The sequence below is a fragment of the Peromyscus maniculatus genome, chromosome 4 (assembly GCF_049852395.1).
Source record: "Peromyscus maniculatus bairdii isolate BWxNUB_F1_BW_parent chromosome 4, HU_Pman_BW_mat_3.1, whole genome shotgun sequence".
Lineage (NCBI taxonomy): Eukaryota > Metazoa > Chordata > Mammalia > Rodentia > Cricetidae > Peromyscus > Peromyscus maniculatus.
In genome coordinates this window covers 54,068,053-54,094,320 of record NC_134855.1, presented here as the reverse complement: position 1 = coordinate 54,094,320, position 26,268 = coordinate 54,068,053, and the positions used below count along the sequence as shown (strand labels likewise).

The 26,268-nt window shown below is 42.6% G+C and overlaps 1 protein-coding gene and 1 long non-coding RNA gene across 4 annotated transcripts in view; one reads left to right on the top strand and one right to left on the bottom strand.

Moving 5' to 3' along the window:
- The window catches only part of Pde11a (phosphodiesterase 11A), a 364,881-nt gene that overhangs the window by 138,368 nt on the left and 200,245 nt on the right, over positions 1 to 26,268 (top strand). For all 3 annotated transcript variants that reach the window (XM_006972471.4, XM_042275494.2, XM_076569730.1), the window contains exon 5: positions 9,280 to 9,344. In XM_006972471.4, the coding sequence (XP_006972533.2) occupies positions 9,280 to 9,344 (65 nt within the window). The remainder of the gene's footprint in view (positions 1 to 9,279; positions 9,345 to 26,268) is intronic.
- On the bottom strand, positions 14,547 to 17,093 carry LOC143272903 (uncharacterized). Its single transcript, XR_013050539.1, has 3 exons — positions 16,880 to 17,093; positions 16,104 to 16,244; positions 14,547 to 14,810 (listed from the first exon to the last, which is right to left on the bottom strand). It is a non-coding gene; the product is annotated as an uncharacterized LOC143272903 (long non-coding RNA).

The window sequence follows — 26,268 nt, the reverse complement described above, 5'->3', positions numbered from 1 at the left end:
CTTTTGTTTCTCTTAAGTGTTTCGGTTGGTTGATTTTAAGTGACTTTTGTCAATGGCTTTTTCTATTAGAAAACAAAACAAAACCCTTAGCTGGACACTGCTGTCAGCATCAGGAAATGCTTGTCTTTTGATGGGAGTGGTGTACTTAGTGATATTCCATCCCGGGGGACTGTCTAAGTGATTCCTGTCACTTCTCGTAGCTCCTTGCAGCTCACACACTTACTGTTGTCCCGTGTCTTTTAGAGCGTGGGCAAGGAAAATGAGTGTGGAAAGCACAGTCTGGTGTCCTCAGGCACCACCTCAGCTTTGCTATTTCCCATCCTCTCTGTTCTGATCGTCCTGATGGCTGGCAGCTATCTCCTCATCCAGCATGCTAACAGGTACTTACCTCTTGGCTAAGCCTCTGACTTCAGGGCTGCTTTCTGGAGTCCCTTTACTAAATGAAGCAGAGTTAGCCACGCACGCTGGATTTCTAATGTGAGTCCTAACTTCTTGGTCTTTGTGTGCATTAGCACTCAGTGAAGCCAGTGGCTGGGTGACATCCCCATGTCCTACGTCCGAGGGGAAGTGGCAGGTGGTGAGTGTTGTCCAGCAGTTCTGAACCTGCCTGTGATTTCCACCTCCCTCCCTTCCTAAGTGGATTATAAATACTTCTTCTGGCTTCCTTTTCCATCACCTTCTTTCCATTTCCTCTTTCTTTCTTTACTTTTCCTTCTATGAAGGATCCAACTTAAGTCCAGTTTTATTTTTCTTCCAAGTGTTTTTTTAGAGTACAAAATAGAAGATTAATTTTTTTAATTCTCTGATAAATACCTAAATGAGCATTTTTCCATATACATGCACACATATCCAAGCTCTACTATTAATATATCACATTATATATTCATATATTAACTTGTTATTAGGAATCAAATATGCATTCTTTTGAGCTACAAACCACCTTATGTCACTTTGTTAATAAGTATCTTTTAGTCTATTAACTCAATTCACACATTGGTCATTATCAAACTTAAGTCTCTGCTGGCCATCTCTGCCATTTCCTCTCCCAAGTTTCTCCTACCTCTGGATTTTTCTATAGCATTTAGTGCAATCATCATGTCGTAGCTCATGTTGCAAACCACAGAGCAGTTTCTAGGCGTCTCCTCACCTTCTATATTCATACTTGACCACATTCTGTTGTATCTGTATTCAAACATCATTTCTAGCTCTTCCTTCCTAGTGCTTGTTTTGCTGTCTTTACCGATCTCTCACCTGGCATTGTCTCCTGACTCCTACCTTGGCTTGTAGACAAGGAATTCTTGTCAATTAATTATTATTATATGGCTCCTACTTATCTTTCTGATCATGCACCTGCTTTTCCTAAGCTTCATTTAATTTTGTGGTTGTCTGTTGCCTAGGCAATAGTGTTCATACACTCAACATCCAGGGCTTATTACTTCTGTTTCCAGATTAACTTTTGGTTTTCTTCCCTGGTGCCAGCCTTGTTCTAGCCCTTTCTTTCATATCTACTCACCTTCCTGTGGTCAGTCAGTCTGTGTCTGTGTCTGAATCTCTGTTTTTGCACATAGGTTCTCTGTGGGGGAAAAGTGTACTGGACACTGAAGGAGGTGACTGTCCAGGCTATTGCAACAGGGGAGATGCTCATTAATGAGGAACATATCAAAGGAAAGGAAATGTGCTAGAGTTTTAGAGAACTATAGGAACAAGGAGACTGTCTGCGTTGTGTAGGAAGAGCTTTCTGGGAGCCATGAGGTTGGAGACTGCTGTTATTTGGGAACACAGAAGGGCAGGAGAGTCTTCTAGTCTTCTGAGCACAGCCATTTCTGGAACACTGATGTGGCATTTCTTTCTTTCTTTATTTATTTTTTATTTTTTTTTAATTTTTTTTTTGGTTTTTTGAGACAGGGTTTCTCTGTGTAGCTTTGCACCTTTCCTGGAACTCGCTTTGGAGACCAGGCTGGCCTCAAACTCACAGAGATCCACCTGCCTCTGCCTCCCAAGTGCTGGGATTAAAGGCATGCGCCACCACCGCCCGGCAATATGGCATTTCTTTATTGGTACTATTTTGTGCTTAGGACTTGGATAAAATTTTACACTATCCACACTGACTGTTCTCTGCAGTTCCCCTTCCACACCCGTCTGTGGTTGGTTTACTTTCTGGCTCGGTGCCCTTGAAGACTGACCTCTTACACAGCATCATGCTTGGGCTGTTTTGTCCTCTGGCTTCCAGTTGAGTCTCACAAGCTATGAGATCAGCACAAAGCTTATGAAACAGGGGTGTTGCTGTCCTCTGTCACGCTCGGGTATAGAGGTGTCCTTCCCTACAATTTCAGCTCCTCGAAGAAACCAGCAGTGCCACTTTCTTCCTTTTCCCATTCTCCCTGGGTTGTCTCCGGTTTTAGGAGCATTCACTGCTCTCAGAGTTGCTAGTCGCTGGGTGTTTCCCCACTCCTTACTGTAACCCACTCTCAGAATCAGTCTCTTTGTTGGAACATGTTTCCTGAAACTCCTTCGGCGTATTCACTGCTTACTGACAGCGTAGAGTGGTGCAGTGCCTCACCTGGATGACCTCCTCCGTGCCCAACTCACAGCTGTCCACTCACCTGCTGGGACTTAGTTCGCCTGAGGATGTGATCACTGTCCTGCACGCCTGGGTAGCCTTTGAGCGTCTATCAAGATAGAATTATGCATCGATAAATTGCTTCCTGATCTGTACTATATTGTGACAGGGCATTTATTCTCTCCATATTTCCAGAGCCCATCCCAGTGCCCGGAGCACTAAGTGTTGGATAAATGCTGATTGAGGAAACACATAAAATTCTAATTAACATAAGGGAAGAATTTGTGAAGAGGGAAGGTAGTGGATGATCATTTAAGGCAGTCTTTGGCCTTTTTGAGTAGCCCTCTTGTGAAAAAAATAAAGATTAAGAAAATTTTAAATTGATGATTACTTAGTAGTCATTTTCTTTTTGGTGGCAGCAATATCTACTTGAGTAGAGTTTTGGTTTCGAGAGCTGTTTTTAAGTGGAAAGAACAGAGAGGAACCAGGCTAACTACTCCTTGATAAATATCCACATTAAAAAGACTTCTCTCCACGGAGCTTTTCCAAAGACCAGGCAGGGGATGTCTTGTTTCCTTCACTTGGCGTCTACAGTTCCCCAGGGTGGAGTCACCAGCCTGATCCACAGCAGGAGAACTGAAGACCACTTGTTCACTTCCACTGATCCAGAAACCACTTCCGCAACTCCCCTTAGGAGACTCTTTCTTCAGGTCCATGGGTTATATGTCCTTGTCTGTGTTCGTTTTATAGTCATATGATAAAATCAGACTTGAGTTTGTGCAGCCAGTTTTATGAAATACATAAAACTATGATTCAGAATTGGCCCAAATCATGAGTACAATGTGAACTCTGTTCTCTTTCATTTATAATTTCATCTGGTTTTTTTTTTTGGTTATGATTTCTGTAGCTGCAGGTATTTGATCACAAACAATGATCTATTTGAATGGATCTCAATCTCTCTGTCTCTGTTTCTCTGTCTCTGTCTCTTTCCCCTTCTCCTCTTTCCTCTCTCTCTTTCTTCCTGTCTCTCCCCCTGCCTCCCTCCCCCCAATTCTGTCTCTACGATCTGTCTTTATTGCCCAGGCTGGTCTAGATCTTCAGCCTTAATCTCCTTAGTTCTGGGATCACAAATGTATACCACCAGCCATACCCAGCTAAGTTCATTATACTTTGTATAGATTCATTTGAAAGCATAAAGACATCAATTTGTTATTAGAAGTGCTTGTGAGAGCAGAAGAAGGCAGTTATTGTCCCAGGATGGCATGCTTAATTAAAGAGTGATTTTGTTCTGTGACAACCAGGCCATGTGTGTCCCCAGGTATATTCCCTGCTGCTTGCCTTAATACCTAAAATTTCTATCATCATAATGTTACTTTAGAAGATTATAACTCCAGGAATTCCCCTTTCTGAATTATAGATCAATCACATCTATTTTCATTAATTAATTTATCATTAGCCCTTAACAATTCAGCAGGCAGTAACCTGGCCCACAGAAGGCTCTAGTCCAAAGATTGACAAATTTATTTTCTGTGAAGGTTTACCTAGTAAATATCTGGGGCTTCATGGCCAATATAATATCATTTGTAACTATTCTGCTGTATTGTAATAGTAGAAAATGGACACAGTTCTGTTTTAATAAAACTTTATTTATAGAAACAGGTGGTGATAGGATTTGACCTATAGGCTATCTTTTGCCCACACCTGCTCTTAGTAGTAAGAAACAAACAGATGAGGTTACATCCCAGGATTACGCTATTTCTCAATTAATTGTTCATCATGAAAATGCACAAAGGCCAACATATAAGTTATGTTTCTCAGCAATCTGCTGAGGCAAATTTCGCTGTGATTTTTAACTTCAAGTTATCCATAAATGGCAGACTGTGTAAGGGGATTCTATTAACGGCCCTGGGTTCCTGAATATGTGGCTTTGACTTAAACTTGTGACAACAGTAGAGTCTGGAATGCACCAGAAACCTTCAAAGTCAGACAGCCTGATTCCAAAATAACTTCATGTCCATTATGGGCCCCAGGCTGATGTTGTGATGCCTCCCTGGCCTTGTCTGGTTTCCAGTCTCACTACTGTACTAACTTATTTTCTTACTCTCTTGATAGGACTCAGGCCTGCTGCTCTTTTATATCATTTGCCACTAACTGTAGGCTATTAACTGTCCCTCTTTCTTACCATCCCAGGTTCCTAGCCCTACCCTTAAATAATACTCTTCTATACAACCTAGTGGCCCATACAAGGCTTTCATCAAGTATTTTATTTATGAAAACATTTTATCCACATTTGCATATTTTTTCAAGTTTAAATACTTCATCTTCTAGTCCTGCTCAATTTAGTATCAAAAGAACTTCAGCTTTTGAGAGCCGTGGATGGTACCATATGCGAATAGTCTCAGCTTAGGGGGCTGAAGCAGGGGGATTGAGAGATTGAGGACAGACTGGGCTACAGAGTGAAACCCTTTCTCAAAACAACAGTGATAACAAACAAAAACAAAACTATGAGTTTAAAGAATGTAAAACTGGGGTTGGGGATTTGGCTCAGTGGTAGAGCGCTTGCCTAGCAAGCGCGAGGCCCTGGGTTCGGTCCTCAGCTCTGTTAAAAAAAAAAAAAAAGACCAAAAAAAAAAAAAGAAAAAAAAAAAAGAATGTAAAACTGTAAGTGAACGAATATGGCAAGTGTTTGTGACATGCTCTGTGTATGTAATGGTGTGAGAGGCTTTCCACAGGAAAAGAGGAAACAAAGTCAACACATTCAAATCTGAAGCGTGTTGCATAAAGGTAAAGCTTAGCACCAAAAGCTTTGCTTTGAGCTTCTAAAGAACCTAAGTGAAGGGGGAAAATTATAGATTTTGTAATTCCCTCCATCTAGTAGAAGGATCACATTTGGGCATCTCGAAAAAAACTCTGATCCTGTGCTTTAAAGTTTAAATTATTTTATAGAGAGAAAAGGAGGGGAGAGAGAGGGAGGGAGGGAGGGAGGGAGGGAGAAAAAGGTGGGAGACGAACATGAATTGGCCCATGAGATTATGCATGTACATTCTGCACTCATGCATAATGTATGCGTTATATATTATACACTCATGCATGTAGAGGCCAGAGGACAATATCAGCTTTTATATCTCAGATGTCACCCACCTTGTTTTTAGAGACAGGGTCAGGGTCTCTCATTGACCTGAGACTCAACAAGGAGGCTGAGCTGGCTTGGCCAGTGAGCTGTAGGGAATCTGCCTGTCTCTGTCTCCACAGTGCTGGAATTATCAGCGTGTGTCACCTCACACGATATTTTTATTACATATTCTAGCAAATCAAACAAAGGTCTTCATGTTTGTGTGGCAAGCACTTTGCCTACTGAACTATCACCCCAGCCCTAAATTCTTTATTTATGAATCTTACATTTTTGTTGTTTTTATAGACAAGTTCTCTCTATTATGCAGCCCTGGCTGTCCTAGAACTCACTCTGTAGACCAGGCTGGCCTTGACCTCACAGAGATCCACCTCCCTCTGCATCCCGAGTGCTAGGCCACCATGCCTGGATAATATATATATTATCATGGCTTCATGGCCTAGTTTACTATAGGGTGCATGAACTTGGAAGATGTGTATCCATGGCTTTCTCTTTATTCACAAAACGTGTATTTATAACAGCAAACAACTGAAATAAAGCAAAGTATTTTGAACCTGTTTTACTTTTATTTTGTTTTAGTTTTTAGGGTCTGATGTAGCTTAGATTGGCCTCAGACTCCCTGAAAGACTCCAGACTCTCTAGGACAAGCTTGAATTTCTCCCCCTCTTCCCCGCCCCCACCTCCACTCCCAAGTGCTGGCACTACAGGCATGTGCCACCATATCTAGTATATGCAAAGCCAGAGACACAATCTAGGGCTTCATGCTAGGCAAGTTGTTTACCAGCCAAACTACATCTCCATCCTTTGGTCTGATTTTTTTTTTTTTCCAGCAGAGTGTTCGTTTGTTTGTTTGGGGGAATTGACTGCTTGTTTTCATTTTGTTTTAAATGCTCATCATTTACATTTTAAGAATCAAACACTCAGAAGTTCTATCACAAGGTATTTGCATGTCTTATATTCTTTGTGATTCTAGACCTATGCATCTATAACTTAAAATTTCCCATTCTATCTTATAAAATGCCTCCAGATGGAAAATGCATTTTAAAAAGTCCTTTATTCTCTTTATTCTTTGGACATTTCTCAAGATTGATTCCTTAAAGTGTAAAACCAGAAATGCAGTTATTTTTTTTTTCCCATGGAGCACTTATTTGAGAAGTCAAGGAAAATCAAGTCCCCCACAGTAAGCTCCAGGAACACGGTGGCATTTATCTTTGTTGTCTTGGCACATGAAGTTCTGTAGCTCTGATGCCTGTCACACTGATTGACACATGCAGACACTCAGTGCACATTTATTGTGTCAGAGGATGATTTTCACAAAGTTAGAAACACAACTTTAGGGACTGGAGAGATGGCTCAGTGGTTAAGAGCATGTATGCCTCTTGCAGAGGACCTGAGTTTGGTTCTGAGAACCCACGTCAAGCTGCTCACAGCTACCTGTAACCAGCTCCAAGGAATCCCATGTCTCTGGACTCCTTTGGTACCTGCACTCTCATGTACATACTTACTTACATGCAGACACACACACACACACACACACACTAAAAATAAAAAATAAATATTTTTTTAAAAGACAAAAACCCAACTTTGCAAAAATGTAAAGTAAGCACGTAGAAAAAAGTTTTTGGCTTCATGAATGAGCTAACAGAAGGTTGGCAAAATGAGTTCTTTTTTTAACTCACTCTGTAGCCCAGGTTGGTCTCGAACCCACAGAGATCCACCTGGCTCTGCCTCCCAAGTGCTGGGATTAAAGGCATGCGCCACCACCACCTGGCCGGCAAAACTAGTTCTAAAGCAGAGACCTTGCTAGTTCGTATGTCAGTTTGACATGAGCTAGGGTCATCTGGAAAGAGGAAACCTCAATTGAGAAAATGCTTCCGTCAGAATAGCCCTGGGTAGGTGGTTCTGAGCAAGCCAGGAAGAGCAAGCCAGTCAGCAGCACCTCTCCGTGGCCTCTGCTTCAGCTCCTGCCTCCAGGTTCCTGCCTTGAGTTCCTTCCCCCGACTTCCTTCATTGATGGAGTGACCTGAGAGTTGTAAACTGAAACAAACCCTTTCATCTCCAAGTGACTTTTGGGCATGGTGTCTTATCACAGCAATGGAAACCCTAAGACAGGCACTGAAAGAATGCTGGCCCAAATGGCCGCATTACACAGATTTTTTTTTTTTTTTAAATGATTACTGTCATGCAGGACACGCACTTGGAAGCACTGCGCTTTGATTTTCTTCTACACAGCAATCATCTGCTTTTCTTCTTGCATGAAATCCATTTGCATCATTGTCAGTATTTCCAACCTGAACACCCTCCTGGCCAAACGTTTAGCGTCCTATAAGTAGAAAAATTAAGCCATAAATTATTGTTAATGGCGTTAGAGAATTAAAGCTTATTTACTAGATCAGAAAATAAAAAGATATAGTCTTCTTGATTTCTAAAACCAGAAACAATTGATATCTTGTTTATTATTTGATTAGTATTATATGATGCCAAGCTAAGTTACATTAAGTTACTTTTAGTCTGTTTATTTGTATTTAAGCACTGTATGTATTCAACAAATAATTATGAAATGAACTTAACATTTTTATTTATTAATTTGGAGACAGGGTCTTACTATGTAGATCTGTCTGGCCTGCTACTTGCTACGTAGGCCAAACTGGCTTTGGAACTCATTGAGATCTGCCTGCCTCTGTGTTGAAAGTATTGGGATTAAAGGTGTGTGCTACTATGCTCAGCAGAGAATTACATTTTTTTTAAGTCAGAATTTATCTGTCTATCTTGCCTTTGAACAAGTCCTGTCCACATAATTAACAGCCACAATCCCACTTGCTCTTGTTGATGAAGGCATAATGGAGGAGTGGGTAAATGGACCAGGGAATCAACCAACATGGCTGAAACTCAGTTCTGCAATCTACGGTCTGCACAGCTTCCTGCATGACCACTTAGCCCCTCGAAGCCCTACTTTCCCTCAATTGCATGGGGATCATGTACTTGGCCAATAGCCTGTAAGCATTCACCCACGTGCAAGGATTGGCTACAACTTGCACATGCCTCATTTGCAATAAAATGGCAGGATGAAGCCTCCAGCGTGATTTTTTTTTTCTTAAGAAGGAAGAACTTGGGGCTGGAGAGATGGCTCAGCGGTTAAGAGCACTGACTGCTTTTCCAGAGGACCCGGGTTCAATTCTTAGCACCCAGATGACAGCTCAAAAACTGTCCATAACTCCTGTTCCAGGGGATCTGACATCTTCACACCAGTGCACATAAAACAAATAAAAAAAAAAGAAGGAAAAACTTGCTGTTCTTTAGGCAAAATAATGAAAAGAAATTACAAATAATAAAATATCAATATTGCAAGCCCAGGTACCAAACAGATCTGGTAAGGTGGTGGTATTGGCAATGTCTGCTGTATAAGAAGGCAATTACAAATGTGCATTAGACCTTTCCTCTTTTATCTTGGCACCTCACCACTTAAAATGGCTCTTTAATCCCTAATTCTTGTAATGACCATTGCAGAGATGAAAACGGTTATTGCATCATGTTAAACTGTGGGGAGGCTTTCACTGACCCGGCTTTCCTGTCTCTCCTCACGGCACAGGTGGTGAAGTTTACCAAATCCTTTGAACTGATGTCCCCGAAGTGCAGCGCTGATGCTGAGAACAGGTAAGGCCCAGGGGCTCCTGCTGGTCTGTTGATGCTCTTTGGCCCTTGGTGTTTGCTGTGTGGGATAATTCATTGAGGATAGGAGTTGCTCCTTCTCTGTATCATCAAGTGCGGACATTCATTGCTTGCTTTGAACTTCAGCACTTAAATAAAAGCTATTGCTGAACAATGGGTGCGTGGAGGATACATCTCCTTTGCCATGTGTTTTTAAGACAAACTTTTAGAACAAGGTCCGGTGGTGCCAGCCTCTTAGCCTAGCTGCTTGGGAGGGCCGAGTCAGGAAAAGCACAAGTTCAAGGCACACCATGGCTGTGGAGTGAGACCAAGGCCAGCTTGGGAAGCTTAGGAAGATTGTCTCTCAAAATAAAGGGAAGAGGGCTGAGGGTCTAGCTCAGTAATAGAGTGCTTTCTGGAGTTTGTAAGAGTTCTCTGGGTTGACTGTCAGTAAAACAAAAAAGGAAAGACTAAAATTTAGTACTTGTGAGATGGTTATAACCTTGCCTGTAGACTTTAGTACCATCTGTCCTGAACTTCATAGTAGTTTGAGACTTGAAAATATGCTGATCTCAGAATTGCTTTTATAAGTAATATGGAATAGCAGTGGTAGAAGCCTTATTTCTTCAACCACTGGTTTTGTGTGGTGTGGTGTGTGTGTGTGTGTGTGTGTGTGTGTGTGTGTGTGTGTGTGTGTGTTTTCATACCAAGCATTTGCACCAAACATTGAAGCTGTAAATGAATAAAGTTCATTTTTAAAATCTTCCCTAATTATTCAGAAAACACAACTCTCTGCTTTATTCTGGCCCCTTTACTCTCTTTTGCTTCCTCATATTTGACCAATAATCTCTTCTCCTGACAATGAGTTTCCAGCAGTTTGTCTCTGTTGGCATCTTTGTGGCTATGACAATAAAAGTGAGGGTCGGGGTGACCAGTGAACACCCCTTAGCTTTGCACTTCTGGAAGTAATAGCTGGGCTACTACAAAAATTGATCCTCTTGACTCTGGGCACCTCTAGAGGAGAGGCTAGGAAGTGATGACATTAAGCAAAATGCAAAGATTTAGAGAAAGATGGGTCAAGGGTTGCAGACAGCATGAGGACCGCCTGCTGATGCTGACACCAGTCTCAATAGTGTGAGAAGCTTCCGTCCGTTAACTGCCAAGTGTGCTGACAGAAAGTAAGTGTTTCTCACACCCAAATCTTTTGAAGTAGACATGGTTAACCCTGAAAGACAAGAGAAAATCAAGGGTTGGCAACGTCCTAGCTAGCTTCACTGTCGACTTGACACAGCCTAGAAGCACCTGGAAAAGGGATCTCGACTAGGTGGTTGTCTTTATCGGGTTGGCTGTGGGTATGTCTGTGAAAGGCCGTCTTGGTTGTCTACATTGACGCAGGAGGGCCCAGATCACGGCAGGTGGCTCCATGCCCGAGGCAGGTGGTTCTAGGCTGTATAAGAATGCTAGTTAAGTATGAGCAAGTGAGCAAGCGGGAAGTGAGCAGCAAGCAGCATCCCTCCATTGTTTCTTCTTTAAGCCGCAGCTTGAGTTCCTGCCCTGACTTTCCTCGTGGACTGTGATCTGGAAGTGCAACCCAAGGAAATCCTTTCCTTCCCAAAGTTGTTTTCACTCAATGTTTTGTCACAGAAATAGAAAGGAAACTGGAATAAGCAAGTTTGTAACCTGGTCAAGGCCCTGCAACTAATAACAAGTAGTCTTCTATCCAAGGCCAATAGAGCTCTTCTGAACTTTAAACTTTGACTCTGTTGTGACATTTAACTTAAAATCTGACAGTTGATCCCATATAATGAATATCTTTTAGGTTAATGCTTCCCAAGTCTGGTTGATCAATCAGAATCAAGTTTGGAGAATTTGTTAAAAACTTAATCCTCAGGTGTTCACTGAGATATTCCTCTTAAATATATTGGAAATGAAACACGAAGATCTATATATTCAAAAGGTTGTCCAGGTAAAATCCTGTTTCAGTATTCAAGGGTGATAGGATTTTTAAAAAATATGTATTATTGCCTTTAATTTTGGAAAACAGATACTGTATTTGTTACTTCTCAAAACACCAGACAAAAGCAACTTTAAAAGGGAAGAAGGGTCTGTTCTGGCTTACAGCTCGAGTGTAAGTCTATAATGGCAGGAGAGTCACAATGAGGCAAGCTGGTCGTATCCCATTCAGTCAGGAAGCAGAGTCATGAATAGGCTTCCTCACCACCCTTCCCCATCTTATTCAGTCCGAGCCCCCAGCCCATGAGACAACCCAAATTGAGGATGAATCGTCCCACCTCAGGTATTCTAATCTAGAAAACCGCCCCCAGATCTACCCAAGGTTTATCTCCTAAATGATTCCAGGTCCTCAGAGGCTGAAAATCAGATCAGTGTTGCCATCACAGAAACCAGTAGGTCAAAATGGAAACTTAGGGGTTTTTTTTTGTCAATTGTATGAATTTAAAGGAGAGCACTGCTATGTAGTATATGTAATTTTGTTTATAGGGAGTTCTTTCCAAAAGTGAAATCTAGCAGCAGAGAGCAGAGCAGTGGGGGACAGAGGCTGAGGGAGGAGAGAGCTTGGTTAGGAAGGAAGACAGGGATGTAGCTTGTGGTAGAAGGTCGGTGTCTTGCTAGTGACCATGCTTGAACCGATAGATATAAAGACATTTGAACGGATTCACAGAGTTCCCACTAACAATGACTTGTGATCTCTGTGGTTTACACTTTAAACAAATGTTATAATGAGAGGATGAAGCTTTTTAAAAGAAGTTTTTATGTTCATGAACATGCAGTTGTGTTGACATCTGTATTTCATGTTGGCCAATCTCTACCCAACAAAGATAGGCTTAGAGTTACTGAGGTATACTCAGAAATTTTCCTAAATGGAATCTTGTAAAATAATTAAGATGTTAGAGAAAATATCTATAGATGCTAACTTCATTAGTCATATCTCACATGCTGTATCCCCCATCTATGTGGGCTCTATGGAGTTATTGAGGTATATCCTTTAACATCCCCATGCTTTGGGATTGCTGATTTTTCTAATACTGAGCATGTTCACTCAGTTACTTCAAAGTTAAATATTTCTGGCCTTGCAATTATTTTCAAGAACTTCCATGTCAAAATGAAATGACCCAAGGCCCAGACTGCCCTTGAAAAACTTTCTGATAATAAAAAAGAAAGGTCGGCTTTTCTTTAAAAAGACATTTAAAAGTGCCTTTGAACTCTGACATTATGAGATAGTCCCGTTCATCTTTCCATTTATGGCTTCTAAATTAATGGAGGATATTCATCTATCTCAGAAGTCCTTCCGTTCTTTGCCAGTAATTTTCCTCTTGCAGATGTGGAGTCTTCCATTCAGTTATTAGAAGTGAAAGGAATGAAGACTTTGAACAGCCCCAATAAGTAGCTGGCCAGAGGCATGGAGCAGGTGTTGGAACAGGCTCTGAATCAGTCCACTGCACACACTGTCATCTTTCCTTTTGCCTTGCAGCATCTAACGTCTTCCCCACAGATGCCGTCCATTAAAGCCCCCAGTCCTCTGGACATCACTCAGGAATACAACAGTACAGCTTTTAGAGGGTGGTTCCTACAGCCTCGGGTAAAGATACTTCAGGACACCACTGCCTACTAATAAACGCCAGTTTGAGGCTTGCTGATTTTCAGCTACAATCATTGGGGACTTTTTATTTTTTTTTATTTTTAACAAATCAGTTTTATCACCGACTCATCAGTCCCGCTTAGCCTCCTAAGCAGCCCATTTCTTTGTTACAGTGTCTCTGCCTGTGCTCTCTATTCAACCAGTCCAGGAACTGGAACTTAGGTGCACTGTGTCTCTCTCAGTGAGATACATCCTGGCTTCAGGACATCTTTGATAATACCTCCCTTCTTACGGTGTCACTGCAGGCTGCTTCTACTGATACAATGGCATTTTGCCTTGCGTTAGCTTCCTAGGATTTCTACCTTTTTTCGTTTGTTTCTAAATTTCTTCACTGAAGACACGTCTCTAGTGAATAGCCATATGCTGATGGTGTCTTGCTCGGAGCCCCGAACTGTGGTAGGTGAGTTTTAAAACCTACCGAGATTTAAAACCAAAGCAGAGTGGGAGTCTGTGCTCAAAGACCGAATGGTGGACAAACAGTGAAAGTAGATTAGGAACACAGTGTAATAGAATGCAAACATAATCTAATGGAAAACACAGAACCAGATCTGACCCAGCCTCCAGGTTGTAGCTATAAAGAGTCACGTTAACAGCGACGACTCCCACTGCTGCTCAGTCCATTCTCCCTGTGAGACAGGTGTCCAGAGCCTTGTAAAAGCAGCCTTTAAAGCTTTCACAGAGTCTCTAGGATGCCTCCTCGTAACCAAGTTTATGACTGAGCCATCATTTCTCCCAAGCACTCCCACGTAGCTCCTGTCCTTTCGGACGTGGCTCAATGACATCTGCTGGAGTGGGGCTCCCGTCCTCTCCACCCTAGAACCCCCATGTCTATCACAGGCGTAGTCGCCACTGTTCTGACAGTGCCCAGCCCTGTCTCACATGTACCGGTCACTTTCCAAACCCTGAACAAGACTGATAATTTGTGTGGAAATCAGGGAAGGTGTACTTTCCCTAACAGTGTGGCATAGTGTGCTGACTGGCCCTAATTGGCCGTGTGTGTACCCCGACGTTTATAAACCGTTGAATTCTGAAAGCGTGTGTCTATAGCCCTTCTTTCTCCATGGGACCCAGACTGAATCCTTTAGGCTGGGATTACTAACCTATGATGATTAGTTTTTTCATCTTGACATAACTAGAGTCATCTGGAAAGAGGAAAGCTCAATTGATAAAATGCCTCTATCAGATGGGCCTGATTAAGGTGGGAAGGTCCAGCTCACTGTGGGTTGAGACACTGTGGGTTGAACTCACTCCTGGTCAGGTGGCCCTGGGTTGTATGAGAAAGTCAGGTGAGCAATCCATGAGGAAGAAAGAAGCCCATAAGCAATACTCTCCTATGAGCTCTATTTCAGTTCCTGCCTTCAGAGTCCTAGCTCAAGCTCCTGCCTCAACTTCCCTTCGTGGTGGACTGTAATTAGGATATAGAAGCCAAACAGACTCTTCCCTCCTCAAGGTGCTTTTGGTCAATGATTTAATCATAGCAACAGAGAAGCAATCTAGGATAGAAAAAGACCACAGACTAAGAGGCAATCACTGAGCCTCTTGTTCTTCCTTCACCATCCACAGGCTCGGATGCTCAGCCTGCATCCGTATGGTCCTTTTCATTCATCTTCATCAATTCATGCAAATAAATGTCCCTTCATATGCAAACATGCCTCTGTTTAGGGTCTTATGTTCTGCTATCAGTGGTGACAAAAATAGATGTTTTTCTATGCAAGGTTTATACAGGGTGTTATGTTAATACAAGGGAAGGTCTCTATAGAGAAAGAAAAATGATTTTCTCTCTATCCTTCTGAGTTGTTTGCTGAGGCAGGACCCTATTGGTAAAAGGTGAAGAAAGACACTGGTTACTTCCATGCCTTCCTCATGTACACATGGGAGCCACCCAGGGAAGGACAAGTAGCTCTGGAAGAAGGGGTTTAGACCCATGGTTTATACAGCATCTTCAAAAAGAATGGTGGGGACTGGAGAAATGGATCAGGGGTAAAGAGCACCTGCTGCTCTTGCAAAAGACTCCAGTTTGATTCCCAACATCCACATGGCAGCTTACAGGCATCTCCAGTTCCAGTTCCAGGGGATCTGGCACCCTCTTCCAGACACCTTGTGTTCTAGGTGTGCACACAATACATATACATGCATACGTGTAAGGAATACACTCATATACAGAAAATAGAGAAAAATAAATAAATCTTTTTAAAAAGAAATGAAAAGAGATATTGACTCCAGGGCAGTAAATTATAGACAGGAAAATACCGAGTCAAAACAAAAAAAAAACAAAAACAAAAACAAAAACAAAAAAACAAAAAACACCTCTTTATGTGAATTTTTCTGGTGCATCTCCTGGCCAGCAATGGTTTAATGTTGTCTAGTGGTCAACTTCTGCCCTTCCCCAGATGACAGGGGGAAGGGTGCCCTTGTAAATGTATGACCTATTTTATGGCAGAGAGCTTTTTTTCCGATCTGCTTCTCAATTTTTCTCAGCACAAAATAATGCTATGGTATATGGCTCATTTTTGTGTGACATGCTGTCTCCTATGGCAACCAGCTCATTTGAGGAAAACGAGAGGTAGATCTCAAGGAAAGCTTTTGGATGCACAGAGGCTCCAGTCAGGTCTCACAGGACCTAACTAACCTCCAGGGTGGCGAAGTGTCACAAGCAGACTTTGAGAGGAGAGGTTGAGGGAACATTGCATGTGTGAGCATCAGGGCTGTGAGCTATTGTCACAAGGATCATCGCTATTTCTAGTGATGGTCCCTAATTTCTGGTTGCATCCAGCTGCCCAGAATGTCATCTGACTGAGATAAGAATCCTACCGGGTCCTTCTGCTATACTCAGAGCCTCTTAATGAGCTTAGGAACTGACTTGCTAGGTTTCTACAATAGGTAGTGATGTGATAAAGTTTGTGTCTTGAAAAGTCATGTGGGCTAGAATGTGGAAGGTCTACAGGATGGTAAACTTAGCTCGCCAGGGATTACATCCTGTGTGTAGCAAAGAGTCTTCTGTGGAGGACCTCCATAGATCCCCTGCCCTTAACTCTCCCAGATCAACAGGCATCATCCTTTGACTGTTCTTTCTATTCCATAGTCTCTAGACCCTTCACTCCCCTTACCTATTCTCTGGACGTGCTCCATCCCTCAAGCGTTCTTTAAAGAAGTGCTCCCAGGATGGAACAGGCTTTCTCAGTGTTTGCAGAATCAGGATGCATCAAAGAGAGGCAAGTTCTTCTCTTGGTCACAATCTGACACCGTCTCTGTGGGGATGCTCACAATCATCTTGTTTTGTCAATACTGACATGCACACAAAAAACAAGATTTTGCCTGAACCATTCAACTTTCTTCTTCCCCGGGTCTCACTCTGGGGCCTTTCATCAGGAAGTTACCTTGGTGAAACAGCTGAATAAACCTCCCTCGATCTTTGTTCCACTTGTAACAGACTTCCATTTCTAGCCTTACTGGACAATTTTTTATGTGACCACATACTCTTAAGAGACAAAACAATATTTAAGAAAATACTAACACTTACAGTTTTTACTTAATTTAAAATACCTTTGGCCATGTTTTATGTATCTTTCCAGTATAAATATGGATACTTCAAAAATTGAACTTTCTTAGCTCTTATATTTAAAGTATCAAAACATGGTGACCTGATATCTATAATTTCTAAAAGCCTACAACTAATGGACAGGATTTTTTCAAATAATAATTTAATGGAGATGTACCACTTAAAACCCAAGTTCTATAGCCATTTTATCTTCTATGATTAAGGAAATTATAGGGAACAACCTTTTTTTAACAGAAAGAACTAATTCTTATATTTCCATTTGTTACAACCAGAAAATCAGAAAAAAATAAATCCAGAAATCATGGAGCATCTAGGAGGACACACCCTTTGTTTATGGCTGTGATTCTAGCTTAATTTTTGAATGTTGTCAAAATGTGCAAAGTCCTGGGCTTGATCCCTCGAACCACAAAAATGGAACACAAAAGGTTGATGAGCCTTTGAAAAAGCATGCAGATCAGTAGATAGCTTCAGAAGCTAGAGGCTAAAGCATTCTCTTATAAAAGATGAGGGATTTTGTCAGAAGAATGACCTGCCTGAGTTGTTTACTGCCCTGTCTTGGAACCCATCAGTGTTGCCTTCCATGGCAACAGATGGAATTAAGAACCTTGAGCTACATTCTTCCTTAAGGACTTATAAACAGTTAATGGTTGATGGGGAGGGAGAACCATTTTCTTCAGTGGTCTAGCCATTGACAAGGTGCCCATGTTCCTATAAACAAACATTCATCAATGCTGTAAGCAACCCTAGTGAAACTCATTAGGATAGACAGACAGACAACACACACACACACACACACACACACACACACACACACACACACACACCACATGCAGAAGAGGAGGAAGAGGAAGAAGAGGAAGAAATGAAAGGAAAAGAGAAAAGAAAGTTGGAGGGGGAATAGTTGGGAGGAAAAAGAGACTCAGCAGGAGGGGATAAGAGAAGGTAATGGGTAAATACAATTGATGCACACTGTGTTGATGTATGAAAACGTCATAAAACCCATTATTACAAATAATTAACATATGTTAAAGGATTATTTAGCATAAAGAGGTTCTAGCTAGGCGGATTATCAGTCATCTGAATGGGTACTAGTTAAGCACAGGGGTCTTTGCAGTCGAAGGCACTCTGGTAACAGAGGCAGAAGTGGGAGTAGTACTTTGTAAGGCAGACAGAGATTGCTGGCATTGAAGACCAAGAAGTGGGCCATGACCCAGGCAATGTGGAAGCCTCTAGAAACTAGGTGAGAGAATGGAGTATCTCTTAGAGAATCATAAGGTATTAACCTGGTGCTGTTTGAAGCCACGGTGGACTTCCAGCTGCCAGGTTCCACCCACAGAACACTCAAACTGCTGTAAGGGCTGAACCCAGCCTCAGCCCTGCAGAGTAAAAAGCCCAACCAAGCTCTGGACTTGAAATCCCACCAATCCCCACCCTGGAAAGTTCTGTCCCACCCCACCCCACCCCCAAGAAAAGCTACATAAACCCTTCCTTCTGCTCAGCTTTCTGCTGTTTCTTACCCCAGCAGAGGCAGCTACCCTATGGGCTTTTTTCCCTCTCTCCCAATAAATCTGTGTGCAGTTTGTTGTGTGGTGTTTGTTTGTTTGTTTGTTTGTTTTGTTTTGGTATTCATTGGCCCCCCGACTGCCAGGACACCTTTCCATCTGGACTGTAACTCTTACACATGGAGTTCATTGTCATTTGTTACAGTGGCAGGAAGACACTGGTGTAGGGGATTTGATTTGAAACGCAGTCAAGAAGAGAATTAGGAATAAACGAAAGACAAGAAGAGAGGTAGGAAAAGTCAAGGACCCGGTGGTTGAGGAGCACACTTGGAACTGAAACTTAGGGGACCTGCTCACCAAGAGCACCCCATGTGAGGGATTTGTGCAGTGTGTGTATGGCGCTCGCTTTCCGTCTGTGCCGGTTTTGTGCTTGTGTGGCGCAGGCCTGCTGCTGTGAGCTGCTGGCAGAGCTCTCCACTCTGTAGCGATCTGGAGGGCTCTGACCTCTCCGGGACATAATTCCAGTCATAACAGGCCACTTCTGAGAAAACAAAGACAGGGAAAAAGAGAGAGAGAAAGATCTTTTAAGATTCAAGAAACACACACACACACACCACCACCACCACCCCACCATACCACAGAGAGAGAGAGAGAGAGAGAGAGAGAGAGAGAGAGAGATATCTTTTAAGATTCAAGAAACACACACACACACACCGCCACCACCACCACCACCACACCACATAGAGAGAGAGAGAGAGAGAGAGAGAGAGAGAGAGAGAGAGAGAGAGAGAGAGAGGGAGGGAGGGAGGGAGGGAGGGAGGGAGAGAGGGAGGGAGGGAGGGAGGGAGGGAGGGAGGGAGGGAGGGAGGGAGGGAGGGAGGGGATTTCCTGTTGCCAAAGCTGGCCTTGAACTCCCAATCCTCCAATTTCTACCTTAATGCTGGGGTTACAGATGTGCACCACCGTACCTGGCTTCTAAAAGCATTTAAGATGAGAGATGGATTTGTTTTAAATGTTATTTCAGAGAAATGGTATTGTTTAAAGAGTGAGTCCCATCCAAAATTCATGTCTAACCCAACCCTCAAAAGAGACCTCATTTGGACATGAAGATAGAATTATTTAGGCATCTTGAAGTTAAATAAGGCTAAATTTACTCCCTGGCCAGTGACCGAAGTCCTTCTAAAGGAGGAGAGACACAGGGGCACAGGGGCACAGACCATGTGAAGACAGGCAGAAACCGGAGTGTGGCGTCTTCAAGCCAGGACCCCAGCACTGTGAGGGGAATAGTAACTACTGCTTTAAAGTTAGCAGTGATTTGTCCTGGCTGTCCCAGGAGACTAATACATTAGTTGTTAATGAAGACAATAAAATTGATAATGCCTATTAGATACTCTTTCTAGCAATGGAGTTCCAGGAAGCTATGATTCTGTGAATCCAATATTGTCATTATAATGATTTCTTATTTAACTGCAGAAGGAGCATTAACTGTCCTTGAAAGTTTAGTGGCTGGCAGGCTTATCTGGTCTCAGTACCACAAATGCCCATGGGATTAAAACATTGCTGCTCTTGTTTTACAAATGGAGAAACTGAGGCTCAGAGAAGTGAAATGTGTTCCGCACAGTTTTGAGCTAGAAAATCCTAAGCCAATTTCTGAGAGTAATATTCCACTCAGCAACCTACCTTCCTGTGAGTTTATGCCCAGAAGGCATTGCCAGCCAGTGTCCACTCTACTAAGACAGAGACCGTACTGTCTAAAGTGCTTACATGCCCAGGGGTCTGTGTGTGTGGAAGGACACAAGTCTCAACAACCCATCCAGTGATCCCAGACACTGCAAGGCTGGTACATGTAGATCAGCCTGCCTGGACTACCTAGTAAGACTATCTCCAAACAAAACAAGAATAAACAACAACAGAGTCCTCAAACCAACAGGGAACTATGAAGAAGTTTGTAGCATGATGATAGTACTGGGCCCTAAAATCCTGAAACAAAAAGAAAAAAAAACAAACTGTCTTTAAAAGGCCTTTGACAATTTGTTCATTATAGGATTTTCACATCAATTTAAGAAAATACATGACAATATATTTATCTTGATTACTGAATTTTTGAGCTTGAGGTAAATGCTTTAGCCCTTCACCTCTGACCCAACTCTATATCAAAAAGACTAGGAGGAAGGTCTTCCAACCTCAGAAGAGAGCATATGGGGGAAGTTAGTCTACGTGGACACTTTAAACCGCAGAAACCCATGTGCCCATAAGAGAACATGGACACAGTGACACTCAGGTTCTCTGGGTTGTTCAGGTTCTCCGAGTGCCCTGCTGATGAATTTTGATGGTTTCTGACTTTTATTTAGGAAAGTCGGCACACATGAGACAGCCTGAGACAGGCATATTTTTAAACAATAAGGAATTGGTACTGGTAGACATTCTCTTTCCAGGAGGAATACTCAGGCAGTCGCTGGCCAGACCCTTTGCTCCATGAGCCCAGGGATGGGAAGAAAGTAGCTCTTACGTCCAGTTCGTAACAAAAGGCGCAGAGGCACTATTCTGTGCTTCTGCTGTGTGCTGCGTGCTAACACCGAGTTCTCACAGAAGCTCCTTCATCCATTCTCACGTCACTGATGGGGCAGGGAATGTGTCTGGGGATACGTAAGTGGTAGAATCGGTGTTTGAACACAACCCGGCTCTACCATTTGGTTTCTCAGCCACTCTACTCACTGTTTCTGAATGTATTAACAGGAAAACTCTACTGAGATCACCAGAAGAGCAGCACATCTACACTTAGCAATTAATCAATAAATGTTTAGTAAATGAATGATTTGGTGACATTGAAAACAGGGGTAGTGACTGCTGTCCCGGGTGTCAGCTGTGGCACAGCTATGCCTTGCAGCTGTTTGTGTTGCCACTTTGTGTATTGTCCATTGTTGGTGCTACACGGCCCGGTTTAAATACTGGGTCATGTTTTCCACAAGACTGCACAATAAAGGGGTGGAGAGATGGCCCGGTGGTTAAGAGCAATTGCTGCCCTTGCAGAGGCCCCACACTGGGTTCCCAGTACCCATGTGCTGGCTTACAATCACCTGTAACTCCATATCCAGGAGAGCTGGTGCCCTCGTATGGCTCCATGAGCACCAGGCATGCAAGCACGTACATCCATGCAAGCAAACACTCTTACACATAAAATAATACATAAATAAATCTTTGGAAAGATTTCTCTGTGACTTCACATTGAAATGAGAAGTTACTGTTTTATTCCAAAGCACACGAGCAAGGGGGAGCTGGAAACGGCACAGTAAGTAGAGGGCTTGTCATGCAAGCCTGGGGCCCAGAGCTCAGATCCCCAGCATCCATGTGTATGCCAGCCCAGTGTGGGGGGACCATCTGTATTCCTCGAACTCTGGAGGCAGGGATTGGATCTCCAGAGCAATTTGGCTAACTATGTAAATGGATGTTTCCAGTCCCATCCACCCCATCTCAAATAATCACTCAGAGGTTTAATATTACTTATAAATGACTGGCTGATAGCTCAGGCTTATTACTAGCTAAATCTGACATTTAAATTAACCCATTTCTATCAATCTATGTATTGTCATGTGGCTTGTGGCTTGTTACCTCATTTTTTACACATCCTGTTTGTTTGGTTTTTTTTTTTTTTTTCCTGTGGCTGGCTGGCAGCTCCCTGACTCTACCCTTCTCCTTCCCATCATCTTTAGTTTGGTCACCCTGCCTATACTTCTTGCCTGGCTACTGGCCAATCAGTGTTTTATTAAACCAATTTGAGTGACAAATCTTTACAGTGTACAAGAGGATTATTCCATAGCAAACTAGGCTAGCCAAATCAGGGCACTCTGGATTGAAGTGAGAGACCTTGCCTCAACATATAAGATTGAAAGCAACTTAGGAAAGAGCAAATTCCTTTGGTTTTTGTTGCTTTTTGTTTGTTTGTTCTTCAAGACAGGATTTCTCTGTTTAGCTCTAGCTGTCCTAGAACTCACTCTGTAGACCAGGCTGGCCTCAAATTCACACAATCCTCCTGCTTCTGCCTCCTGATTAATGGGATTAAAGGTGTCTACCTCCACTGGAAAGGGCCAGTTCTCAACTTCTGATGTTCACATACATGCACATACACACATGTACTCCCCACATGTCCATGCACGTGAACACTCACACACACACATGTACCACACCACATACACATAAAAAAATCTCCCCAAGTAACAAAGCCTACATAAGCAAGAAGCAGAATACAGTTTGATAGGAGTGATGAAAATATTTCTGTTGAAAAACTAGCCGCAACACAGAGCAGCAACTAAAGAAGAAATTCCAAAGTAAATGAGGTGATGCTGTTTTGTTACTCAGATACCAACACGATGACCCACTATCATATGCCAAGTCATGCATCTGAAGACAGAAAAAAATGGCCAAGTTCTCACTGTAAACAAAAGAATTTCAAAGCAGTATGAGCCTAGTGTAAACAAATCCATGTATCTTGCAGGACTGCTACTAAAATGTGGAACAACAAATTTGTCAAAGAAAATTCTAACTAATTGGAAGTTGTTGCCTTTCCAGTGACAAGTCATTGAATTGCGGAAAGAAAGGAAGCGTTAAATTCATTAGAGAGGAAGTGCTGCGACAGTCTTGCTGTCTGCTGGCATGCTTGTCCATGACAAGGGTGCTACAGCAACACTAAGAACACGGGTCTCTAAGTGACACATTTCACCATGACGGCATGAGTAATGTCAGACAGTCCATACTTGTCAGTGTGCAGAATTTTAAACAATGGAGCCCCCCCAGGTGTGCCAGGCAGGGCAGAATTTTGACTCTGGTACCTTACCTCTCGTCATCGTCATATCTTGATAGTATATTGTAAGAGCGGAGAGGCTTTGCTGATGTAAGTAAGAGAGGTTACTACCCTGCTGATGTCAAAGTGAAGAGGTTATGCTGGATTCTCTAGCCACAAAGAATAAAGCTTTCAGCCAGCGTAGGACAGAAAAGGAGGCCAGAGAGACAGCAGAAGGAGAAGTCAAAGATTTAAAATATTAACAGAGTTGTCACATGTTGCTGGTTTAAATCCACAGGAGGCCCAGCTGGCTTAATATCAAGGAAAGAAGAATCTATCTTATTAACCGCAAAAATTACTTTGCCAGCAACCTGTGTGAACTGTACTCTCCTTGGAAGCCTTCAGTGTACATGAGGGCCACCGTAAAGAAACTGTTGACAGGAATGCTCCATTATTAGGGTTTTATTGAAGAGAGAGAGAGAGAGAGAGAGAGAGAGAGAGAGAGAGAGAGAGAGAGAGAGAGAGAGAGTGTCAGTAAGAGTGGGAATAGAAATAGAGAGCGTGGGGTGGACAAATCACAGGTTTATAAGGAGGATGAGTAGCTGGGGACAGAGAAGGACCAGGAGCTGGCAGGGACTTTAAAATTGTATAACAGGTCCCTGTGACACTGAGGGAGTCTGGAGGCCAGCATTGGCTTTGATATGCTAATGGGTGCCACAGGTAGTCATATGTCCCTTCTGCCAGAAGTAAAGGAAATGACTCCCTTTGGCAGATGGGGCCTGGTTTCACAAATTCCTGAGGAAGACTGGCTTTTATCTAATGGCCAGAAATTTTTCTTTGAGCTTATGTCTAGATATTTGGGCTGCCTGAGACCTAACATTCAGAAAAGCATACAGCCTTGGCAACATCTTGATCTCGGCCTTCTAAGAACCCAAACAGTGAATTGAGCTGAGCTGGAAACACATACACCTTAACTTTAAAGAACCTGAGACACTTTAGGGTTTCTTTCAGTGTTAATATTGGATGGCCCTGCTATTCTTCTCTTTGAAAGGAAAATAAAAGTTGTTTGCCACACTACTCTCCTGAGCCCCATTTCTTAGGTCAGAATAGTAAAACCAGTGTTTCAGTGTTTAGGGCGGTATCTGAAATTCTTTGTAGGATCCAGTTGCAAACAAATGACTCCTTCTTACAAATGTTTTTAATCCATCTTCATTATCTCTATAACTCTCTCTTTTAGGCCTCTAGACTCCATAGCCCAAATTCTGTCATTTTTATGGGGAAGTTGTCTTCCATGATGTGATTCTGATGAGTCAAAGCTTCATGATAACCTTGATTTTTTTTTTCCCAAGGGTTTTTATAAAAGGCATCAGGGATTCTGGGTAACCGTCCTTAGTTCTTGCCCAGCATCGATGACACAACCAAGAAGACGTTTGCAATAGACATATTAGCCCTAAAAAACTAAAAGGGATGAGTGAGGGTTTTTTGATTACCCCTGAGTGTACTGTGATTACAGACTGTAATCATATTGCACTTTATAACCAAAACATCACTGGCCCCCAGGGGGTAGTTGTTAGCACCCAGTCAGATTATGGCTATGATCGGGGCCTGGAGGAAGAGGCTACATACTCTACAAGGCTAATGTGACTCACCCACTTGGACATTATTACTCCAAAGTATGCTTCAGGGAAGCAGAAACGGCTTTTGAAAATGTCACTAAATGTCTGCACTGTGACTTGTGATGGTACCAATGCCTTTGGGTATCTCTCAGAATATGACTTTCAGACTTTGAAAAATGTGATCCACAACAACAAAAACCTATCTAATTATCAGCTGGCTGTTAAACTGACTAGGGAGAAACTCTAGCTCCGTACAACAGAGACACTTTTCAAAACTAGTTTAGGGGAGTCGCTTGACAACAAATAGCACCAAGAATAATAGCAATAGATAGAAACAACAGCATCTTGATGTGGGATACAGGAGATGCTCTTGTTTCCAAAGTTTCCACATTATTTAATATTTTAGATTTTATCAGAAACCATAAAGCATACCAAGAAATAAGAAAATATAGCACAGACCTAGACAAAGTGGCTTTTGATAGAAACTGTCCCACTGGAGAGAATGGGTGGACTTATTTGGCAAAGACTTGGAATGGGAAATTATAAATATGTCCAAGATATTAAAGGGAACCACATACAGGGAACTAAGGGGGGATGTGAGAACAATGTCTCTCAACAACATCAATAACTAGCTGTAGTAGAGACAGTATCATACAAACAAATGTCAGTTCTAAAACTGACAAGTTAAATAACATGAAAAGTTCTATAAGATGGGGCTCGAGAGCATGTGTGAGAAGGCTGAAGGCAGACAAGTCTACAGGAAATGTGTAGTCTAGGGAACAGGACGAAAAAAGAGCGGAGAAAAGCGGTCTCCGAGACATCTAAACACTCTCAAGCATAAGACCATGCATCCCTACAAGGAGACTTCCCAGAGAGAGAAGTGGGAAAAGGGCTGACTTGCTTTGCTGTGACCTGCTATCTGGCATAAAGCAAGAGAGAAAGGGCTTCTGTTGCCTCGTAGTTTAGGGAGGGTATGGTCAGTCACAGAGGGCTAGTGAGGGAACAGGAGCGTGAGTCAGCTGCTCACAGTGTGTCAGCAGTCAGAAACCAGAGTGGACAAGAAGCAGTGCGCTACAAAGTCTCGAGCCTGCGCCAAAACCAGAGTGGACAAGAAGAAGTGTGCTACAAAGTCTCGAGCCTGCGCCCAGCGCCCCCCTGTGTAATGTGAATCTTAAATGGTCTTGTTAATTAAAAACAAACAAACAAACAAACAAACACGGAGCCAGGTATTGGGATGAATGCTGAGAGATCATAGAAACAGAACAAGCCACAGACAACCTCACCTTGACAACTACTCACCTGATCCTCTTTCCACAAATCCTCAGACTGAAAGCCTCTCTTTCAAGAGAGCGAGTGTTCCTGTTTCCTCTGACTGAAGGCTTCTGAGTCCTCGCCCCTGAGGGTCTCAGTTGAACTGCTTAAAAGCCTAAAAGTTTAAAAGCCTCTAGTTCCTGGTCCTCAAGTCTTATATACCTTTCTGCTTCCTGCCATCACTTCCTGGGATTAAAGGCATGTGTCTTTCCCAAGCAAGACATGAGATCTCAAGTGCTGGGATTAAAGGTGTGTGTGTTATCATGCCTAGGTGTTTCCAGTGTGGCCTTGCTCATAGAGATCTGGATGGATCTCTGCTTCTGGAGTGCTAGGATTAAGGGTGTGTGCCACCACTGTCTGGCCTCTATGTCTAATCTAGTGGCTGTTCTGTTCTCTGACCCCAGATAAGTTTTATTAGGGTACACAATATATTGGAGGACACATATATCATCACACTCCTGTAGAGAAACTCCACTGTAGTGAATGCTCCTGCAGTGAAACCCCACC